This window comes from Gallus gallus, chromosome 2 (genome assembly GCF_016699485.2).
Source record: "Gallus gallus isolate bGalGal1 chromosome 2, bGalGal1.mat.broiler.GRCg7b, whole genome shotgun sequence".
NCBI lineage: Eukaryota > Metazoa > Chordata > Aves > Galliformes > Phasianidae > Gallus > Gallus gallus.
In genome coordinates this window covers 28290785-28311374 of record NC_052533.1, presented here as the reverse complement: position 1 = coordinate 28311374, position 20590 = coordinate 28290785, and the positions used below count along the sequence as shown (strand labels likewise).

General features: G+C 40.6%; 2 protein-coding genes and 1 long non-coding RNA gene across 9 annotated transcripts in view; 2 read left to right on the top strand and 1 right to left on the bottom strand.

Moving 5' to 3' along the window:
- Positions 1-1141: 1141 nt before the first annotated feature.
- SOSTDC1 (sclerostin domain containing 1) lies at positions 1142-4946 on the top strand. The gene is made up of 2 exons (NM_204373.3): positions 1142-1514; positions 3630-4946. Exons 1-2 carry the CDS (start codon positions 1310-1312, stop codon positions 4043-4045), a joined length of 621 nt encoding a protein of 206 aa, NP_989704.2. The 5' UTR covers positions 1142-1309; the 3' UTR covers positions 4046-4946.
- A 1818-nt stretch (positions 4947-6764) lies between these two features.
- On the bottom strand, positions 6765-14553 carry LOC107052561. Its single transcript, XR_005857449.2, has 3 exons — positions 13627-14553; positions 13441-13535; positions 6765-8977 (listed from the first exon to the last, which is right to left on the bottom strand). It is a non-coding gene; the product is annotated as an uncharacterized LOC107052561 (long non-coding RNA).
- Positions 14554-14568: 15 nt separating this feature from the next.
- The window catches only part of ISPD (isoprenoid synthase domain containing), a 112216-nt gene continuing 106194 nt past the window's right edge, over positions 14569-20590 (top strand). For 3 of the 7 annotated variants that reach the window (XM_040695713.2, XM_046929476.1, XM_025147408.3), the window contains exon 1: positions 14569-14709. In XM_040695713.2, the coding sequence (XP_040551647.2) occupies positions 14573-14709 (137 nt within the window). In that variant the 5' untranslated portion in view covers positions 14569-14572. Of the gene's footprint in view, positions 14710-14866; positions 15080-15163; positions 17753-20590 lie in introns of those variants that run through there. The other 4 variants (XM_004939331.5, XM_025147407.3, XM_025147410.3 and 1 more) reach the window with 3 other exon arrangements.

Here is a 20590-nt window from a genome sequence, read left to right as displayed (position 1 = left end):
GTGACTAGGATGAAACAAACTTGTCTTTGAATTTCTGGGGTTTTGACCCTGGCAGTAGAGGTAACTGATCTGTGGTCCAGTTCTGCTTTCATTACAGCTAATAAAATACAGGATAATTCTATAGATAGCAGTGAGATTAGAGGCTAACCTTTGCATGATGTTGACTCCTGCACAGTTGTGCTTTTTGCAAAGAAAAAAAGTTTCCATTTATTTAGAACACTACAGCTCTCTGTGTTGATCACAGTCGTTTTATTTATAATGAAAATGTATAGAGCATTCACTGCTGATGCAAACAAATAAACAAGCATTGGCCTACTGACAGCATCTCAGCTTACAACAGTGTTTGGATTTGGGCCATGGAATTTCATGGAAAATCAAATAAGTGTGTGACATGGTAAAATCATATGTCAAAATAAGGACTATTATTTCCCCTTTGTTTTCCTTTTTTACATGAAATAATACATTTAAAATACAACAATGCTCCAGGCAATGTACAGAACGAAAAAAGATGAGTTTGGTGAATGAGCATAGCGTGAGGCTATGAATATGGATATGTTTGTACTAGAGCCTAGAGCAGAGGCTTTTTATGCGTGGTGATACAGAACTACATTCTTGCAACTGTGCACACCAGGGAAAGAATATTCCCCTAAAACAAGGAGTTCCTCTAGCTGTGCTCCTTGTTGATCAAAGCTGCATAATTTAAAGCATCTAGAGGCAACTTTAAATTATTCACAGTACATTTTTTTGTGAGTGATCTTGGTATACAGCAGACAGCTTTTGGGTTACCAGCAGTTTCCTGTAACTTCTGAAACTTTGGCATCCTTACAGGACTGGCGAGTTTTCTGAAAGGCACTTTCGAAAAGAGGGGCAGCCACTTTGCACAACAGTAGCAGAAGAGACCCATTCTGCCACTTCGTGTTAGTCACATCGCACAGCGATGCTGCGCATGCAGGGCGACACGGAACGGCGGGGCAGAGCCTCCCTGACCCAGACCCAGCGCTGCCGTGCGGTTCGCGACAGCTTCCCGATACCCTCAGAAGCCCCAGGCAGGAATTCTGCAATTAGCGCATCTAACTCCTCCTTTACTGCAAGCTTCTCTCCCATTGGTAAAAGGTCTTCCAGGCTCATGTGCGGATCCCACCCCTTTTGTGGGTTTTCATTCTGAAGCTATCCACAACTTTACACCTGAATGAATGCCAAGCCTCTCCGAATATAAAAAGGAAACCTTGAAGAGCAATTTCAGAGTTAGAGAGAACGAGCAGAAGAAAAACATTTCATCCGGCTCCGTCAGACAGAGACCAAACCAATCATGCTTCTCTCCGCCATTCACTTCTACGGCTTACTCCTAGCTTGCACCTTCACGAGAAGCTACTCGGCTTTCAAGAACGATGCCACTGAGATACTTTATTCCCACGTCGTTAAACCTGCCCCTGCGAGCCCGAGCAGCAACAGCACGTTGAACCAAGCCAGGAACGGAGGGAGGCACTACGCCGGCACGGGCTCCGACCGTAACAGTGAGTATCCCACCGGCGGCCCCTCCACCGCGGCCTTCGCTCCCCGGCCCCGGAGCCCCCCGAGCGCAGCGCCCCGGGGATGGGGCCGAGGGAAGATGCCGCGGCCGGTGGCTCTGCTCCGTCTCGCCCCCGAGCACGCCGGCCCCTGCAAGTCCTGTAGGACCGGCTCTCTCGGGCAGGTCGCTTCCTGAGGGAAGTTCAGCCAGGTTTGGTGGGTTATCCGGCAGGGAAGAGAGATAAAGGGAAAGGAGCGGGAGGCGCTTCCAAAGCGCTCGCTTTCCTAACTCGCCCTCCCGCTGCGGGCAGGGGAGGTGTCTGGGCTACTTCTCAGATGCAATAAAATCCTCTGAATTTTGTTCCCGCCGTTTAGTTTTACTTCCTGCTGTAGCACTCACCGCTCAACACCTCCAGCAAAAGTAAACAAATCAGCTCATCATTTACCTACGAGCTCTGCTTTAACTTGCCTTTTTGTATCTGGCCTTTTCCCGGTGAGTTTTATGTCTGTATGTTAGATACACGGCGATCTGGAAACGTTCTGCTGTCTGTTCCCTTCCCTGCCCGCCTCCTTAAAATGAAAGAAATCCAAGCAGACACACACACACACACACACACACACACACACACACACACACACCCCAACCCACCCACAACGATTTGATTAAAAATAGCGTCATCCCTGGAAAGTGATGGTAAAAAGTGACACAGATACCTTTCGGCTAAGCCAGGTGTGTCAGCTTCTATGAATGCTAAGGGTTTAAGTGCACAGGAAACATCTCATCATTAGGAGATTACTGGAGCAGCCCAGTAGGCATCCACTGTCAATGAGCTGTCACTAGAGAAAAGCTGAGCCAGGAAAGACATAAAAACAGAAGAGACAAACTCAAATCTCTTACTGGCTGCTTCCAGGTACATTCCTGAGTGCAGCTGCAGTTAGGCAAGCATGAATTTCTTCTGCGAGTCAGACAGGAGACCACTGCTGCAAATGGCCCCTCAGCTCAGCCCGCAGTCTGCAGTCCCCACTGTCTGCCCATCCTGAGACACGGGTCAGGGTGAAGTAAACTCATAACCTCGGCTCTGTGTCCCAGTACAGAACCTGCTTCCAAAAATCCAGGTAGAAACAGAAGCAGCCTGTAGCGGTGATATGTAGATGTACCTTCAAAGCGTTTTATGATTCACTCTGAAATGTTTCTAGTAATTAGTCCTATTTTAAAGGCGTTAGTTAATTGCATTGTGTGTAGAATCTGTGCCGTAATTGTCCTTCAGAAAGAGGGAGAGCATAGCCAGTAAAAATTGCTTATTACAATTAAGCACGCTGTGGGCGTTTATTTCAAAGTGTAATTACTGAAATAAACAGTTGTGTTTATTGCAGGGTGCAGAGCTGCACATACAGACGGGTACAAACTTGCCTGTATTAGAAGCTCTGCATTTTGCTTCTCTGTCAATTGCCTGAGAGAATTCGCAGGATCCTCTATGTTACCTATAATAAAAGGACTACTACGAATAGAATGATGGTGGTGTCCTGAGGGCAGGTTGGTCACTCTGAAATTGCTGCTGCTAACCATTGAAACTTCATGCAAAACACCATTCCCTGATAACTTCAGCTGTTGTCACTTTTATGGTATCCGTGCTCAGAGCAGCAGTGCTCATGAGAGGCTCAGTCTGCTGAAACCGTGGAATGAAAAAAGCACTATTTAAAATTAATTTAAAAGCAGATAAACAGTTTCCAAAGCACCGTTTCCCACTTGCTAATGATACAACATAATTGTTGTAAACATCACAGAGCAAGTTCCCTAGACTGAGAACAAGCAGGAAACATTTCTTCCCTTGGGGCATTTTTTCTCTTCCAAAAGGTATGTCCCTGAGAAGAAGAACAGAGAATAAAATTGCCTTCTACCACAACTGCTGAAGTGCATATCATTACCATTTCTTTATACTGTGGTAATACCCAGAGATACCATCAGCGCTCAAGGCCCTCGTGCTGGGGGTCACAACACTAAAAAGATATCCTAGCCTACTTTAACTACTGCAAAATGTAGCTTATTAGGGGGAAAATGACTGGTTAAGGAAATCTTTGTTTTCTGAATCTCATTATTTATTATTGTGTGCGTTCTGCAGATCGCGTTCAAGTTGGCTGCCGGGAACTGCGATCCACCAAGTACATCTCAGACGGCCAGTGCACCAGCATCAATCCACTGAAGGAGCTGGTGTGTGCTGGCGAATGCCTCCCCTTGCCGCTCCTGCCCAACTGGATTGGAGGAGGTTATGGAACCAAGTACTGGAGCAGACGGAGCTCGCAAGAGTGGAGATGTGTCAATGACAAAACTCGCACCCAGAGGATCCAGCTGCAGTGCCAGGATGGAAGTATAAGAACCTACAAAATAACTGTGGTCACGGCCTGCAAGTGCAAGCGATACACCAGGCAGCACAACGAGTCCAGCCACAACTTTGAGGGAAGCTCTCAAGCAAAGCCTGTCCAGCATCACAAAGAGAGAAAAAGAGCCAGTAAATCCAGCAAACATAGTACAAGTTAGAAGTCAGACGTCCTCTCCTCTCCTGCTCCTCCTGCCAAAACTGAACTCACCTGTAACCATTTGCTTTACAGTTCTGACTGCTTAAAGACAAGTCTGCCATTGCTTTGTTCTCAGATGATACTGCACGCTTATTGTTTTGACCAAAATCAAAAGGGGCATTCTCAGCATATGGACCTTTTTGGGTGACTGTCCAAAAGCTCAAGATGGGCAGTAACACAAGCCTTCTAAACCCTCACTTCAAAGTTTTACATTCCCTCCAGCCACGGAGGCAAAGAAAAGTTGCCATGAATATTCACGGAAGTCTGTTTTGTAAAATGGTGCTTTGCTGTGTGTCTTCACGAGAACAGTTTATTATCACTCCTATCGCCTTCTCTATCGATGTTTTATGAACTTCTGACAACAGCTTACAAATGCAACACCAACTATCTGCTTTCAGATTCATTCTAAGAAAAGAATGCCTTGCATGCTGATCTTTCCCCTCAGTATACCAAAAATGAAAATATGCATGGCAGCAATCCAAAAGTAACGCGGAACAAACTATTTATTTGTTGTTGTAATTATTTAATGAGCTTTTGTATGTGTTATTTCCCTCTAAAATGTTCGTATGTTTATAGCTTTTCTCATGTATCAAAGTATTCTGCTATGATTTGTGGTTGGATTAGAACATACATTTTGTAGATAATGTAAAATAGATGTTCTAGCATTCTTGGTATATATATTTTCATTTTGAACATTAATAGACTTAGGTGTTATTTTGAACCACCAATTTAAAAATGTTTTTTTCATTCTCCACTTTGTATTATTTTTGTTTAAAAGTGTGCAATCAAAAGACAGATATGACTTCCTTTCAAATTCATTGGTTTCTTTTTTTTTTTGTACAAAAATAAACACTGCTAAGAAACTGTATTGTCTGCCTCTATGTACAAAAATATACACATTTTAATCGGTCACAACACTTAATCTTAAAAAGTGGGAGAACAATCATTATTCAGTCCAAATTATCTATCCATGGATTATTTATCCATGAACATAAAACAATATTTCTGCGGATTCTTTTGAGATGTAAAAATCTTCTATGATAGCTTATAACAGGTGCTTATTAACAGGCCGAGCTAGGTTCATATGAACCAATTCTCAAGTTGTATACTGCAGGAGAAGTGTGTATTTGAGAAGTTTTACAAGCTAGTAAAACAGCTTGTTTTTCTTACACTGTTTTTCTTACAATAAAGATGATGATCAATTCAAAAACAAATGGCAAAAATAACAGTTCACTTAATCTTTCCAATACAGCCAATATAGTCTGGAGCATTATCTACAGATTATTACAGGACATATCTGGAAATTGAAACAATCCACCTCCCAGCACAAAGTCCATGAATTGTGTGCTTATCATTCAAACTAAACTGAGATAATATGCATAGGATTTCACCAAGGGACAGTGCTGTTCATAGATTATTAACTTTTATACCCTATTTGCACCCAAAGGTAAGACAAGAACAGTGTAATGGAGAAGTCTTACCTAATAAGGTGTCACACAAGCTCTCTTTAACCTCCTCTTTGTTTTCTCATTCCATCTCGCATGTTAATTCCAAAAGATTCATTGTGAAGTTCTCAGCTGAGATCCTCCTTGGTTGTGCCAACAGAAACTGTTTGAAAACCACTGCTACTGCTTGGCTTACTGAATCCTAACTCTTATGTACAAATTTTAATGATTTTTCCTCAAGAATTCTCTATAGGGAAGCCAGCAGAAGCCTTATGAATTTGTGGTGATTAAACTTCAAAGAGCCACCTGAGGTCTTTCTTTGGGCAGGACTTTGGCCTTTTGCATGGGAGATTAACAGGAAAGCAGAGTCAGAAAGAGGTTTGCCTTGATGAATTTTCTTAAGGTATTAAGAGGTGACACCTTGTCACTCATTTCCTATGCAATCTGCTTTATATTTCATCCTCTTACATGTGAATTCATACAGGCCTATACAAAGGTCCAGAAAAAAAGGCATTATATAAGAATATCCAACTAGTTCCTTCAACGTTGAGTGTCTCCAACATTGTTGTCAGTAGTATGTAGACCATTGGTCTTATGTCTATAGTGGAGAATCTTGCCAAAGCTTCAATGAGAAAAACAGTACTGTTTAAAATGAAATAATAAAGCATATGATATACCTTGTTATGTTTGTTTCAGAGTTAAAAATGAAGGACATGCTAGATTCTTCTTAGTTTTCACCTAAAATATTAAGCCATATAGATGTGATAAGCGTGTAAATGTTTTGAAAAAGTACATTGTAGAGGCAGATCTGGTAGGTAGTATTTGCACAGAGTAGACCATTAAATAGTCCAGATTTATTGCAATGAGAGTATATAGAAGTTGTCTTTCTTGATAATATCCCATCTTATGAGCAGAGCACTGAATCTAGGGAATTCTTAAGCAAGAATTTCTTAATAGTGAATGTAACTTTATCCTGCAATGTAGATTAAGCTCATTCATCTTACTGCCTCATCTTCAACAAGGAAACAAATACCTGTGACACCCTCCTGGGTAGATGGACAATCAGCCTCAAAACAAAGGAAGATAATCTCCACTTCCACAAAATGTGGATTTTCTCCAATTTAGCATTTGAGAAAAGAAACTGATTTTTTAAAATGTATATTTAAACACCTTAAAAAGAACGAAGAAATAGTCCATTAGCCTGCAGTCATTATTTCTTTACTTTCCATTTGATGAAAATTGCCCCTAGCTAAGGGGTAAATTGTTTTATAATGAATAGAAATCAATTTTCCACAGATACCACTAGATACAAACTTGGCTGATGCTGATCGTGGTAGCACTCAGAGGCACACTGCAAAGAGGCAGTGATAGCAGGTGTCATTAAGGCATTATCAGTTGCGAAGGTCAGAATAGCTTGACATTTGAAGTTCGGACTAGAAAAGCCCTTTGAGAAGTTTATTTATTCAGTTTTTAGCAACAGTAATGAATCTGCTGCTCTCTTCTTTCCAGCAACCTTGCAATCAAAAAAAAAAAAAACACAGCTGAATTCAGTCAATTGTTTAGAAATAAAGCAGACATTTGAATAACACCCCCTTCAAAACACCTAACAGATTTCTGCTGGTAAATCACTGTAGTCCTCCTAACCTTGACCTTTATATCCTTCCTTTAGAAGTGTAGCACTTATCAAGAAAGGACTGTATAACATTCCACTGTGGGAGTCTTGTTGCTACAATGTTAACCTGGAGGTGTTCAATGGAAAATTATAAGGAATCCTTAGTGTTGGAAAGTGTCCTAATTCTCATGATGCATTTCCTTTCCCTTAGGCCAGGCAAGGGGCTTTGATTCTAATTTTGTTGTCATACATATAAACATAGCTCCAGGCTAAAACTGAATTTTCTCTAGAGATTTATGAGTTAAACAGACATTCTATCACTGGATTTGTTAATTTTGCCGGAATGTTTCCCCCACAATAAAACGCCAGGCCCCTTTCTGAAAGACATCCAGACTTTCAGTTCACTTGTCATATGAGATATGTGGACTGGAACACTAGAAAAGTGTGATTTACAAGTGATATTGCCTACCACTGAGCTAATATGCAAACTACTACCTCCTCAGTACTTCCTGACAAGTAAATACTTTTCTTTTGTAATAACGGTCAAGCTAGATGCCCCTGCTTGGTTTATAGTAGTCAAAATTAAAAACTAACATCCAGGCATTCCAAAAAGAGACTGACAATATTTCTGTATCAAAAAGCAACTGCGCTGGTGCAAATATAGTTCAAAACAGCTAACAGTTTTAATAGTGAGACAATAATACATTATTTTTGACTACTCAGAGGAAAATTCATGCTCTGACTTGATGTAGAACTTCCACATTTGATTTGTTTTGGTAGACTTGCTGAGAAGTTACTTAGCAGGGAAATTGCAAAACAAAAAAACCCAAACATAATAAAAGCAGAGACCAGCTGGTAAAATCTGATGCTTTGGTGAAGCAAAGAAGAGCTAACCAGGCACATTCACTGAAGTGCTTTTATATAAAACAGAGAAGAGTTCAGGGAGGGAGCCTAAGAAGAAGAGGAAATACACGTCCAGCCCTAATGCATGAACAGACTCTGAGAAATGGTGGGACTATGCGAAGTTTTAAAACAGACTGTGTAACACAAAGACTATTTTAATTGCAGCTGAAGTAAGTCTAAACATCTGTTGCCTGTTAGATTATTATTTTATTTATTTACTTTTCTTATTGATTCATTTATTTTTGGGATGGGTTGCAGAAAGCTTCTCTAGATTCCCTATGGCCATTAAACTGGGATGAAGAACAGAGGTCTGGCTATTTCTAAAATGTAAAGCTGCATTTTTTTTTTTCCCAATGGGAAAAGCCTGCTGAAACCTTTGCTTTTGTACACCTTTATTGCAGTTTTTAGGATGGCAGCCAGAACAGCTTATAGCAGAGTGGAATAAATTGTTTTACTGCAGTACATCTTTTGTTTTCAGATACTGAAATCTCTGAATCTGAAATGCCTGAATCTGGGTACGTTTAAAAGAGGTGGAAGAAGAGGAAATGGCTCAAAAAATGGAATAGAATGACATGGGCAAAATGTGCTACTTGCCCTTCATTTTCTTCTGATCATCAGAACTTTTCAGGAGATCACAAATGACTTCTGCATGCAGGCTGCCAGGCTCAGTGCATATTCTACCCTTGAGATTTAATAGACCGCAAGATATAAGTTCACTTGGTGGATAACTTCTGGCTGTGTGTCTTCTCTTTCCATGCCAAGGGAAAAAGGTACAGCACTCTGTGTCCGTGCCTTTCACAGATTCCATACAGAGACAAAGCAAGTCAGGGAGTCTTCAGGACCTGGGATCTTCACAGAAACTCAAATTCTGCTGCATTGGTCATATCTGCAGGAGTCTGCCTACAGCTTCCTCTTTCTCATGGAACAATACTGCCTGAACCAAAAATGTTCACATATAGAAAGCCTTCTTAGAAAGCTGTAAGTCAGCCATACAACTTAACACCTCGTTGAAGAATTTTGATCAAAATCCTGCTTACAACCAATATAAAATCTATCAGTAGAAGCACCCCCTCTCAGTTATTATCCTCAATACAATGAGAGTAACCTGGTTTTGTGGATAAGACTATTATGAATAAGGCAGTGAGTTATACATAAAACCTCTTCTAGGTGTTCTGAAACTGCAATTTCAGATTGTGACAGTATAGTCTGAACTTTCATTTGTTAAGTACAATCTCACAAAGATGGAATCCCTCCCACATGACCTCTTGTAAATGGAATAGTTTCTCTTCATCTATGTGTTTCACGCATGGAACTAATGAAGAACACTCATGGCATTCTGGAGGTTAGGATCATTGTTAATACAATAAGAGACACAGAATCAATACTAAGTGTAGCAAGAAATAGTAAAGCTTGCATTCTTGCTCACATCAAACCCACAAATTTTCATTTGTGGTATTTGATTCTACTCATTACTTTAAGCTTGGTGAATAGTTTCACATCCCTTCATAAGCATTCCACTGAGATAACACAGAACATGATAAAAGTAATAAAATGTAGTACGACACACCAAAATTAAAACAAAGACTTAGAGAAATGAAAATCCCAACTCACTTCAGATCTTAAGTATTCTCAAAAGTTCCTCTACATCATTCTGTATTACCGGTATCTGTGGCTTAATATCACATATTTAACCAGTTTCACAGATTATCTCTTCTATGAATTGTTTTGCAAAAAAGAAACTGCCATTAGTCTTTCCTTAGAAGTAACTGTTTCTCTCGTCACTGAATGGCTTGGGTTGGAAGTGACCTCAAAGATTACCTAGTTCCCACCCCCCTGTCGTGAGCAGGGCTGCCAATCACAAAATCAGGCAGAAGATCAGGTTGCCTGGGGCCCCATACAACCTGGCCTTGAACATCTTGAACTCTGCTATGGTTGGAAGCCTGTTGAAAAAGAATAAATTAAACCACTTTTTTTTTTGTTTTTGTTTTTTTTAACCAAGATGATAGGACACTGTTCTAATGACCAGTGGTAGCTGTTAAGACACAGTGACAGTGGAAAATAGTCTATAGATTTTCTGTCCCTCAACTTCTACATCTTCATCTCTGTTAGAGTCACCAAACACTGCACTCCAGTGGTCTGATGCCCCAATACACAATTTCTGTAAGTTAGTACAAGTACAATGGTGATGCTCAAGCTGAGAATTTAAGTCTACCCAATCTTGACATTACTTAGCATCTGACCAAAGCACCTAGAAGCCATGAAGATCATCCAGGAGCCAAGTGTTTAAGACTAGAGAGAATAATTTCTAATAAAAAATTACATGAGGCTTCCACCTCATCACCTACTTGCCACTGCACTCCCAAAGGCAGTAGAAGACTTTCTTGAAGTCCTTTAATCGTTCTGAATTTCACAACTGCTGCAGTCGGGGATTCTCACCTTTGCGAATTATTGGATGAGATACTACAGAGTAATCCTCTTCTGTTTAAATTCTTTTACTTTGCATACACAATGTAGTTGAGCTTAGCCCTTGAATTAACTTTCCATATCCCAAAGAAATAGCCTAAAGGATAATTCAGTAGAAAAGGGATAAACACGACATTGGAAATATAATATCTTAGGCTGAAGCTTTAAAAATTGTGTCTAACATCAGATTAAATCCCTGCCAATGTTTTTTCTCTAGCACTTGCTCAAAACATGCTTTTATGCCTTCTCTGTGCATCAAATATGCATAGGCTCTAGAAGAAATGTATCTACCAGCATCATGTAAAACAATGCCAAAACTGTGACATAAAACAGAGATAATACAGAAGGTGAAACTCAAAATACGCTTTTCAACAATTACTTCCAACTAAGTGCAAGTATGGAAACACTCCACTGTGTGCAGAAACCACATTTTCTTTACATTCATAGCTGTCATATTCTCTACAAACGCTTCAATGATTAACTACCTAAAAATCATGGAGCACTTTTACCTCATCAACTAAAACTTACAGCTCATTATACCAATCACCCTGCTTATGAGGGAGGATAGCGATAGGACAAGGGGGAATTGTCTTAAACTGAGACAGGGAAGGTTTAGGTTAGATACTAGGAGGAAGTTCCTCACCCAGAGGGTGGTGACACACTGTTGTTCTACTTGAATGGAAGAGCTCTCTGGAGAGAACTTGCTTACTTACAGTTCTCAACTTGTATTTTATGGTAAGCCACCATAAAAGTAATAACTCTTATATATATCTGTATAAAATCAGTGAAATGCAACTGGGCAAACACAAAGTTCTGGCTAAAATCCTGCACTGCTCACTGCTCAGAATGCTGCAGATATCAAATTTGCTGCAAGAATGGCTCTCAGAATTTAAGTATTTTTAGTTTTATGCTGTCTTTTATAAATCTTGCACTTCTATACTAGTAGCTTTTTTTTTATAATGTTGTGGGGATTTTCATAATTTTGTTTTCACTATTCACTTTAATTTGCCAAACGTTCCCTGACTGCATGCACTCCCATTGAAACATACAATTGTGAACCTTGATGCTGGTGAAGAAAAGGTAAATTCATCCAACTTGGACTGCATTAAAAACCAAATGCTTTAAAGAAGAGACAATTTCTCAGTTAATTTATACCACACCTACACAGGACTCACTTGAAGTTTTTAATCAAGAAACTCAACTTCATTTCTTATAAAAAAATCATTCTATCAGTCTAATAATTTAACTCTCATTTAACATCCCCCATAAACACTACGATGAGTTTCAGTCACAGAAACATTTTCACATTTTCAAGCTAATTTCTCCTCTGGCATTTCATTTCAATTTGCACATATTTTCTTTCTTCAATAGTAAAGGGAAAAAAAAAAAACAAAAACTTTTCAAATATATGGCAAATATACCACATAATTGCAAACTAGCATTGTGGTTTCAGCTGTTATAGCCCTGCACAGAAATGATGGATTAAGCTGCTCTTTATTTGCTGTAAGTCAAAAAAATTGACTTCATTTCTCTTTATTGAAAAAAAAAAAAGGTATAAAATTGTTCTCTCAATATCCACCAATTTACCTTTTATCCCACTTCAAATGCTTATATATGAGCCTCCATTGGGCACAGTAACCATATGATTAAATTAAATTAATAAAAATGTAAAATGGAACGGACTGAAGCAAATTATGTAATCACAAAATACTACTGTGTTTCATTGCATGTTACTATCAAATGGGTGTTAAAAACACATAAAACATAAAATCCAAATTTTCTTAACTCTTGCTAAGGCAGTATAAATTGATAAAGATATCAAATAAGCTCTTCCTTCTTAGTCATTGTCTAAGAAAACAAAATTCATGGAGAAATAGCAGTAAAATACTTTGTCTAACCAAGACTATGGGAATCTATGTACTGAAGGGTTTACTGAAGAAATTGTTCTGGGTTGCACTGTCAATCCAGAACAAGAATGCTGATTCCTGATTACAAAAAAAAAAAAACAAACAAAAAACCTGAGGTACCTCTCAGACCAGAATATCAAAGCCAACATCCAAGGCACTATCTTACTTATCATTTCCGTCTCCTATACTTATGACATTACATCTATGGGACACGACCTTGGTCACTACTATTCCTGAAACAAAGCTGAGAAGAAAAGGAGGTTTTTTTCACTACTAGAATAGCTCCATTGTGTGTAGGTTTGAAAGGTAGAAGCAGAGAGGTTTCATACTTAACAAGCTACTTAGAGAAGTTAAAAAATACGTGTTAGAAAATGAACATATGAACTCTTGCCCTGCACAAGAGGTAATTTCTTCAGGACAGATCAAGCCTCATCCACCTAACATAATAAGGAAAATGGGCTTTAGAACAAGAACAGAACCAACTTTTCCATGTGGTCTTCTATCTTGAATTTCTACTGGCTCTTTAACTTTGATAGAAGAAATTAATATACGTAAAAGAAACAAAATGGGGAAAAACTACCTGGGCAAGACAAGACAAAATGGACTGTTGGAACAGAGGAAGAAGTGCAAAATAAGAATGTCAAGAAGGGGAAAACAATTCTGAAGGGATTCTTTGTTAGGAAAAGTCCTACTTACTTACTCCTCAGAACTAATGTACAGTGGGAGGAGTCATGAGGTTACTTTGCTGATGACAGCAATAGAAACAAGAAAAAATTCTGCCAGATAAGTTACACTTGTCTAGAGCAACATCTGCGCTCTTCATGAACTGATGTATGAAGACATGGGTCAGGAATTCAGAATGTCTGCTAAAAAAAAAGAAAAAAAAAAAGAAAAAGGAAAAAAAAGAGAGAAAAGTGGGAATGTTGCATAAAAACCTGCCATAAATGTGATTGCATAGAATGGCTGCAAGAAAAGAACTCATAATAATGTAATCTATGTGATGAGCGTAAATACTGGATGAGCCTACCTGAAGACGAAAATTTCATTCTGGCTATCTGATAACAAAGAAGTGATGTTGAGTGCACGGCACAGAGGAAAAGAGTCAAAACAAATTCCAAAGTTCTGAAAAGAGAAAACATACGAATGGATGTAATCACTTCAGAATTAGCTGTAGAGGAAGACACTTTCAGAGATGAGAAAATAGAAGACCCACCGAAAATGAAAAGCAGCAGGTGATTAGAGTTCCTCAGCTAAGGATTTTCTAAGAAAAATTCCCCACTTGGAACAGTCCTGAAGACAACAAGACCAGAAGTTGCCAGTTCAGCTTTCAGTTAATGTTTTCAGTGCAAGGGGTCCCTATTCCAGAAGTTCTCCAGCACACGCATTCCTTCTCTTCCTTTATATGTCCATTTCCTTTCTTTGTCAGCAGTCCCTCCCGTGTTCCACTGCATGGTGCTAGTTGACATGATTTCTGTTCCTTGTCTTAACTGTCAAAACACCTCTGCTTGCAAAGTGCATTATGTTTCTATTGCACTGTAGAATTACTCATGACCCTCCTACTACCGTCGGTACCAATAATGACAGTGAATTCTGCTCTTGCTGACAGGCATCACTTCATTTCCATTGAACGACTCCTGTTTACAATGGCTCTGCAATCTCATACCATCATTTCACCCCAGCTCACATCTGACTCTGGCAGAGCAGCCCACAGGGCACATAACAAGCAGCCTTTCATGCTAGACTTTTTTCTTTTTTTCAGACTGTTCAGCCTGACTTTCCTCACAGAAGTCTCCATCCACGTTCTACTTAGGTTCCTCTTGACACAACTCAGAGAAACACGAAAAGCTCTAATCAAGGTAGCATCTCAAAAATATGAAGATCAGATCAAAACAGACCTACAGACTCTAAAGTCTCTGGCTATTTTGGCAGAGTCTGAATATAAGACTGACTTTTCTTTTCTGTAACGTCTGAGCTTCAGAGTGTGTTGTCCTGCACTCATTCCCTGGAAGAAGTGGCGTTGGCCGCTGGGCCGGGTCGGACAAGGCAGAGGCCACCCGCCATTTGCCGACGCACCGCCTAACGCCCGCGGGCACGGCGCTCACCCCACAGCTAGCACCGCCCACCGAGGCCCGCCGCAGGTGGGAGCAGTCCGGCCGCGCATGCGCTGTGGGGAACTACCCTCTCGCTGCGCATTTAAAGGGGCAACGGCCACTATGCCTGCCCGGTGCTGTTTGCCTTTTTCGGTGCGCTCGGTGCCGGCGGGTGCCTTTCCTACTTTCCCCACACCGAGCCCGTGGTGCGCACTGTGGGGCTGCGTGGGCCCGCGAAGCCTCGCGTAGCGTGGGGTGTGCGAGGAGTAGGGCCTGATCGCCGCTGGAGGCGGGCGGGCGCGCGCTAGATTCTTTGGATTGCGGGCGTCGCGGACAAATAAACGACGCGGGCGGTTGCGCCGTGCCGGCCGAGCTCTCGCTGCCGGGGGGGCGGGCGGAGGGGCGAGGAGCGGCGATGGAACCCGGCGGCTGCGAGGCCGGGCCCGCGGTGAAGGCGGTGGCGGCGGTGCTGCCGGCGGGCGGGAGCGGTGAGCGCCTGGGCGGTGCCACCCCCAAGCAGTTCTGCACCGTGCAGGGGAGGCCGCTCGTCAGCTACACGGTGCGGGCCATGGAGAGGTAATGAGGCAGGCGTAGCGCCGTCCTTTCCCGCGCCCTGCGGACCTTCTCCTCCTTCTTCCCCGGGCCCCTCCCTCGAGGCCTGACTGCCGGCTCTTCCCGGCCTTTTGCAGGCAGCCGTGGGCGGCCGCACACCCCGGTCTCCCTGGGGTCTGCCCCTCGGAGGCTTTGCTTTTGCGTTGCGGTAGTATCTGCCTCCCTCCTTGTCCTGCTAAAACGTGCAGTAAATTATAGGGTGGCTGAAAGCACTCAGGCCCAGCATAGGCGTGCGTGCATGTTGCTGTTCTGAGCTGACAGCGGGCAGGCTCACCCGAGGAGAGCTGTGTGTTTCCCCAGGCCCGGTGGGGCCCCGGAACTGAAGTCCAGTATGTTTTATGGTCCCCTGCATCATCACCTTGAAGCTGCGCAGTGTTCTTCAGCTTCTGAAGAATCTGTTTAAGCCTTGAATCTTGAGGTCTGTAGCTGTATTGGCCAGTTTAGGGCTACAAACCTACTGTTGCACTTGGAGGTAGTCTCAGTCCTTTCCAGTGCTTTTTTTATTTTTATTTTTATTTTGCTCAACAAAAGCTCTCGCCTACTTCATCTATTGGAGGATGGGATCAGTATAGTCCAAAGGCCTTGGAAAAAAAGATCAGTTTTCCACATATCTGCCTGTATCACCACACTTCGCCATTACATTCCAAACTGCAATGCCCTGACCAGCAGGGGCTTAACTGCATCTTTGGCTTTAAGTTATGGTTACCAGGTTAGAAGCTGCTACCCATAGTAAGAGGCCACGTGTGTGACTTTTCTCTGTTTACACTGGAGCAAAGATTGTAAGCAAAAGGATATCTTAGCAGTCAGATCATTCCTTTTTAGTAAGACTGAGTTCTAGGCGTGTAACTGACAGTTTAATATATTATTGTCAAATTTTAACATGGTATAAGTCATGTATTTAGAGTAATTTGACCCACTGCAGATAGTGGAGTGTCAGATGTATTCTGGGTGTTTTGCACTAACTTGTAGAAAAACAAACCTCCCATTTTAGAGAGAAGCAATAGGGAGGAGGGGAGGGTGGTGAAAAGAAATGGGATTGCCAACATCTCCCAAAGTTATGAACTTATGGAAACTTGTGGTACATCAAAACTGGGATTTTTTTTTCCATTCCCACACAGGGAGGCTTCCCTCAGGTCACTTGTTACTTTAAAGAAAACAAGCAATATTTCTTTCATAATTTTCAATAGCACTTAGTCACAAAGCTAAACACATCAGAAAGCAAAACTTCCAGTCCAAAGCTTGTCACAGCTGTAGCTGCTGCCAAAATGTCATGGAAATCTACAGAGAAGAAGAAGAATACCCTGTATACTGGAGACCTGGAAAAGAGAACGGAGTGTGGTGGTTTGGGAAGGAAACAATATTCATAGGAAGATAAAACGTTCATTAAAAAAAAAAAACAAAAAACAAAACTTTTAGATTTTGCTGCCAGTGAGCTCTGGGAAAATAACAATTCTTTGAGCAACAGCATTATGTTTGTGTCCTAAAGCTGCAAAAAATTAGAGTGAATTCAAGTTGTACAGTGCAACTAGGAATATGATCCAAACTTGACTGTGTGAATAATAACGTACTGCTTTCGCCTAGCTTTAGGAGTGTAGTAACTGGTGCCAGTCCTGTCTCAGACACAGATTTCTGCCATTTCTGCACTGAATTAAAGTGTTTGCTTGGTATGTGTGTGCATGGAGAGTTGGGAACATACAGTCTAACACTTGGAATGACTCATTTTCTGCTCACTTGTTTCTGACTCTGAAACTGCAAAGGAGGTACCTTTTTCTTACTCTGTATAGTGAGCACAAAAATGTAACACTGAGGAACTGCAGTTTGTCACATGACCTGGAAGAGGCAGATTTTTTGTGTTTAGCTTGATGCTATCTCCTGCTGTCTATTGTTTACCTGCTGTAATTGAATAAATCATTTACTCATTAACATATAATAACTTCTTTTGAGCTTCCGGTTATCTCAGCTACTGTAGCTGTTTTTAAGCTTTTTTGATTTGAAAAAATATGACAATATACAGGCAGAAATACATGAGCAAACCAAGAGTTTGCAGCTGATTTTCACGCCCCTTTTAAAAATGAGGAGAAGAAAGATTTTTACACAGCTAAAAGCAGAAAGCATCTTAAATATTGATGTAGAAAAACTGTCAGACAAGACAAGAGCAGGCATGAATGAGTAACTAAGTATTGCTTCCTGTTGTATGGGATCATGGAATGTAAAAGGTTGACTTGCCAATAATAAAGATAATGCCCTTAGGAAGAGGAGATGAGAAAAAAAACTGTGTGAGGAGGAAGGATTGTTTTTTATTAACCAATGCTGTGGCATTGGTAGGAAGGTGAGGTCCTACCCTGGGGATAAAAAGATTAAGTGTATTAGGGAAATGTCTTTTTTTTTTTTCACGTTGAATTTGTTTCTGCTTTTGTTGAGCTATGCAGGCTTTTGCATCAAGTCCAACAGGACTGTAGTATTCCTTTCTACTTCTGTATAGATTCTTCCTTTGTTTTAATTCTCTTGTAGATTTTTTCTTGGAGTAGAACATTCCCAGTTCCTTTCCTAATGCAGGGAGGAATCTCAGCTCTGTGTGTGCACTATTGAGGAATTTTACGAAAGCTACAGAGAAGAAAAAAAAAGAGTGGGGTAAAGGTTGGTATAAAACTGTGGGACAAGTAAGCTGCTGTTATTCTTATTGTGCTCGTAATTCACCAGTCACTGGAAGTACAGTGAGAAGTTATGAAAGAGGAAAGCAGAGTTAACATATTTACTGGCAGAATAAAATTTTTCCATAGGGGTTTCAGACGGCTTTGTTTGTTGCAGTGTAGTCTCATAAAACAGGTGGCTTGATGTCAAAAAAACATCACCTGAGGGAAGCTTCAAAATAATCACCTCTTCGGAAGTGTCTCCTATAGTTTGTTTGCCAAGTATTTTTTTTTCCTGCTTGCCTGATGTATGCTCCCTGTCTCTCCAGGTCACACAACTGCATTTTTTGTTAAATACATCTAGCTTGGTATAACTCTGTTTGTTCAAGTTACTCTTGAAATTGCTTATGATCCAAAAATAGTGATAGCAAATAATCCAGTTGTTTAAGCTCTATGAACATGTCTTTATCTTTCCTGGGCAATAAGGAACGCCAATCTAGTCACTCAGGAAAAAAGCAGGTATCAACTTTATACAGGATGCTCAAAATTTTCTTATATCCACGAAACTTCTCATGCTTTCAAGTTCCTCCTGCTTCCATTTTGGACTGTAAAAATACATATATTTTTCCTTTATGAGTAAAGGTAGAGTAAAACTTATGGAGATTTGGGGAAAAAAGGGAGAGAGCAAAAACAAACAAACAAACAAGAAAAAGGTGTTTGCATTCTGCATGTGTGTTCTGTTCCTGAAAGCTCTTTTTCTCATTTGATGTTTAAATAGTAAGATCAGCAGAAGTAACCTAACAATTGTCTTCTGCATCTGAAGAGTTTTTATCATAGTGAAAGATTGAATTCTAACTCCTAGAACCATCTCAGCAGTGACTGCCTGGCTCTGGCCTTGTTTCTCTGACACAGCTGCCCATCTCATGAGGTTTAGTGTGAAGTGAGTTGCTACTGTCTGGAGCTGCAGTAATGTTGAGGATTTAAGGCTCTCAGCACTGGTTTATATCTGAGTAAATTAATAAAGGGTTAAACCTCGAAGTCACATTTGTGCCTGAGGCTGCTGTTTATAGAATAACTCAGTGGTTATTTCTTCTGTGGACTGTTGCAAAAGTGTGTAATAGATCAAACTGTTGCTGAGTTAAAGAGCTCCTTTAGTTTGAGTTCTAGATCAGCTAGTATGAATACATGTTGTTTGTAATTTACTGAAGCAATACTGTTTTCCCCTAAGCAGCTGGCGTGGCTGATCTTTTAGAGTTCAGTAGGTGATGACCAGAAGGACAGTCTCAGGAAACAAACCTGAGTCCTTTTTTGCTTCCGTTTTTTCTCCTTCTGGTAATGTTGAGGTCCTCTGAAGGCAGTTGTAAAGTGGTTACAACTGAAGTTGTTGCTTTTGTTTCACTTGATGAGATGCAGTTTTCCACTTTAAAAGTACAGCTTGTGTTGTATGGAAGCATTACAGTCCTGTATTTGTTGTTTGTTAATGGTACCTTATTCTGATCTCTTCCATGCCTTGTGCTGATTGTCTTTAAAGCTTGTTTTATCAGGCTGCAGATTTTTTCATACTTTTATATTACACTTACAAGACAGAAAAGGCATTTGCTATTTTTAACCTTTTCAGCAGGTTTTGAGTTTGTTATTTTAGTATGAAATCTTTCTGAAGCGAATGGTGTGGAATTAATGGGAAGAAAGATCTTTTTGCTGTCAGATTGGCTCTGTACTGATGTCTTTCTACTTCATTAGATCACTTTACAACGTTTCCATAAGCATATCTTGACAAGTGTAAACATCTTTGTGATACACAGTAATCACTCATATGAAATTTCTAGCATGTCTTACTGTATTAGTATGGTTCATCAATTTTGTAAGTCAATTTTGGTGGGACACTTTAGGCTTCAAAGCACAAGCTGTTTTTCTGCCTAATCAATCCAGAGGATTCCTGTATACTTGTAGAGGAATATGTTGCATCTCTAAATCCTAGCTCTAATGAGAGCACTTTAGTCCAGAGTGAATTTGAGGACAGGCTTGGGTTTATAAATGTGTTTATGCAGACACAGGGTGGAGCTCTGACCGCATCCTGTCACTTCCCAGTGTACTGTACCACTGAAGGCCTTGAGCCATTCCAGCCCCTCTGTGCACACATATATCTATCACAGGCTAGCCAGTACTTTGTAGCTCTCAGAAGATGCTGTGTGATACTCGGTTGCATTACGATCTGTTTTATTTGAGTCCAGAATGGAAATGTTGGTGTTCTTCCGCAGTCACTAGTGAATGTGCAGAATGCCTACTCTGCTCCGCTGTTCTATGGCTGTTCTGCAAAGAGGAGCGCAGAGCTCTGATTTTTGGTTAGTGTGAAATAGCTCTTCTTGAGTTTGCTATATTTAAATTCCTGATTCTCAATATTCAAAAGAAGAACTGAGATGAATCCAATTAGTCTGCCCTAGTTTGGAGTTGAAGTCATGCAGAAGCGTTAAATTTTGTGGCTCGGTGTAGGACTGTGTCAGTATTCATTTCAGAGAGTTGCAAACCTTTTCATGAACCTGTGGTGAGTGACAAGTTGAGATGAAACTTGAAACCATATGACTTTGTGTTTTACATTTACACAACTTCAGTACTTAAGAAATGCTGAGAATATGTTGGTTTGGCTGTATTTTCTGCCTTTGTTATAATAAAATGAACGTAAGAACAAATTCCTTTAAAAAAGTCTGACAACACTGCAGTTTATTTTATTTTTAGTAGTTATTTTAAAGTTCATTAAAATAATTCTTCATGGAATTCTATTAGTCACAAAAACACTGCACGAAATGTACAAAAGATGCTGTGTTGTTTCACTAATTCCAGGAAAGTG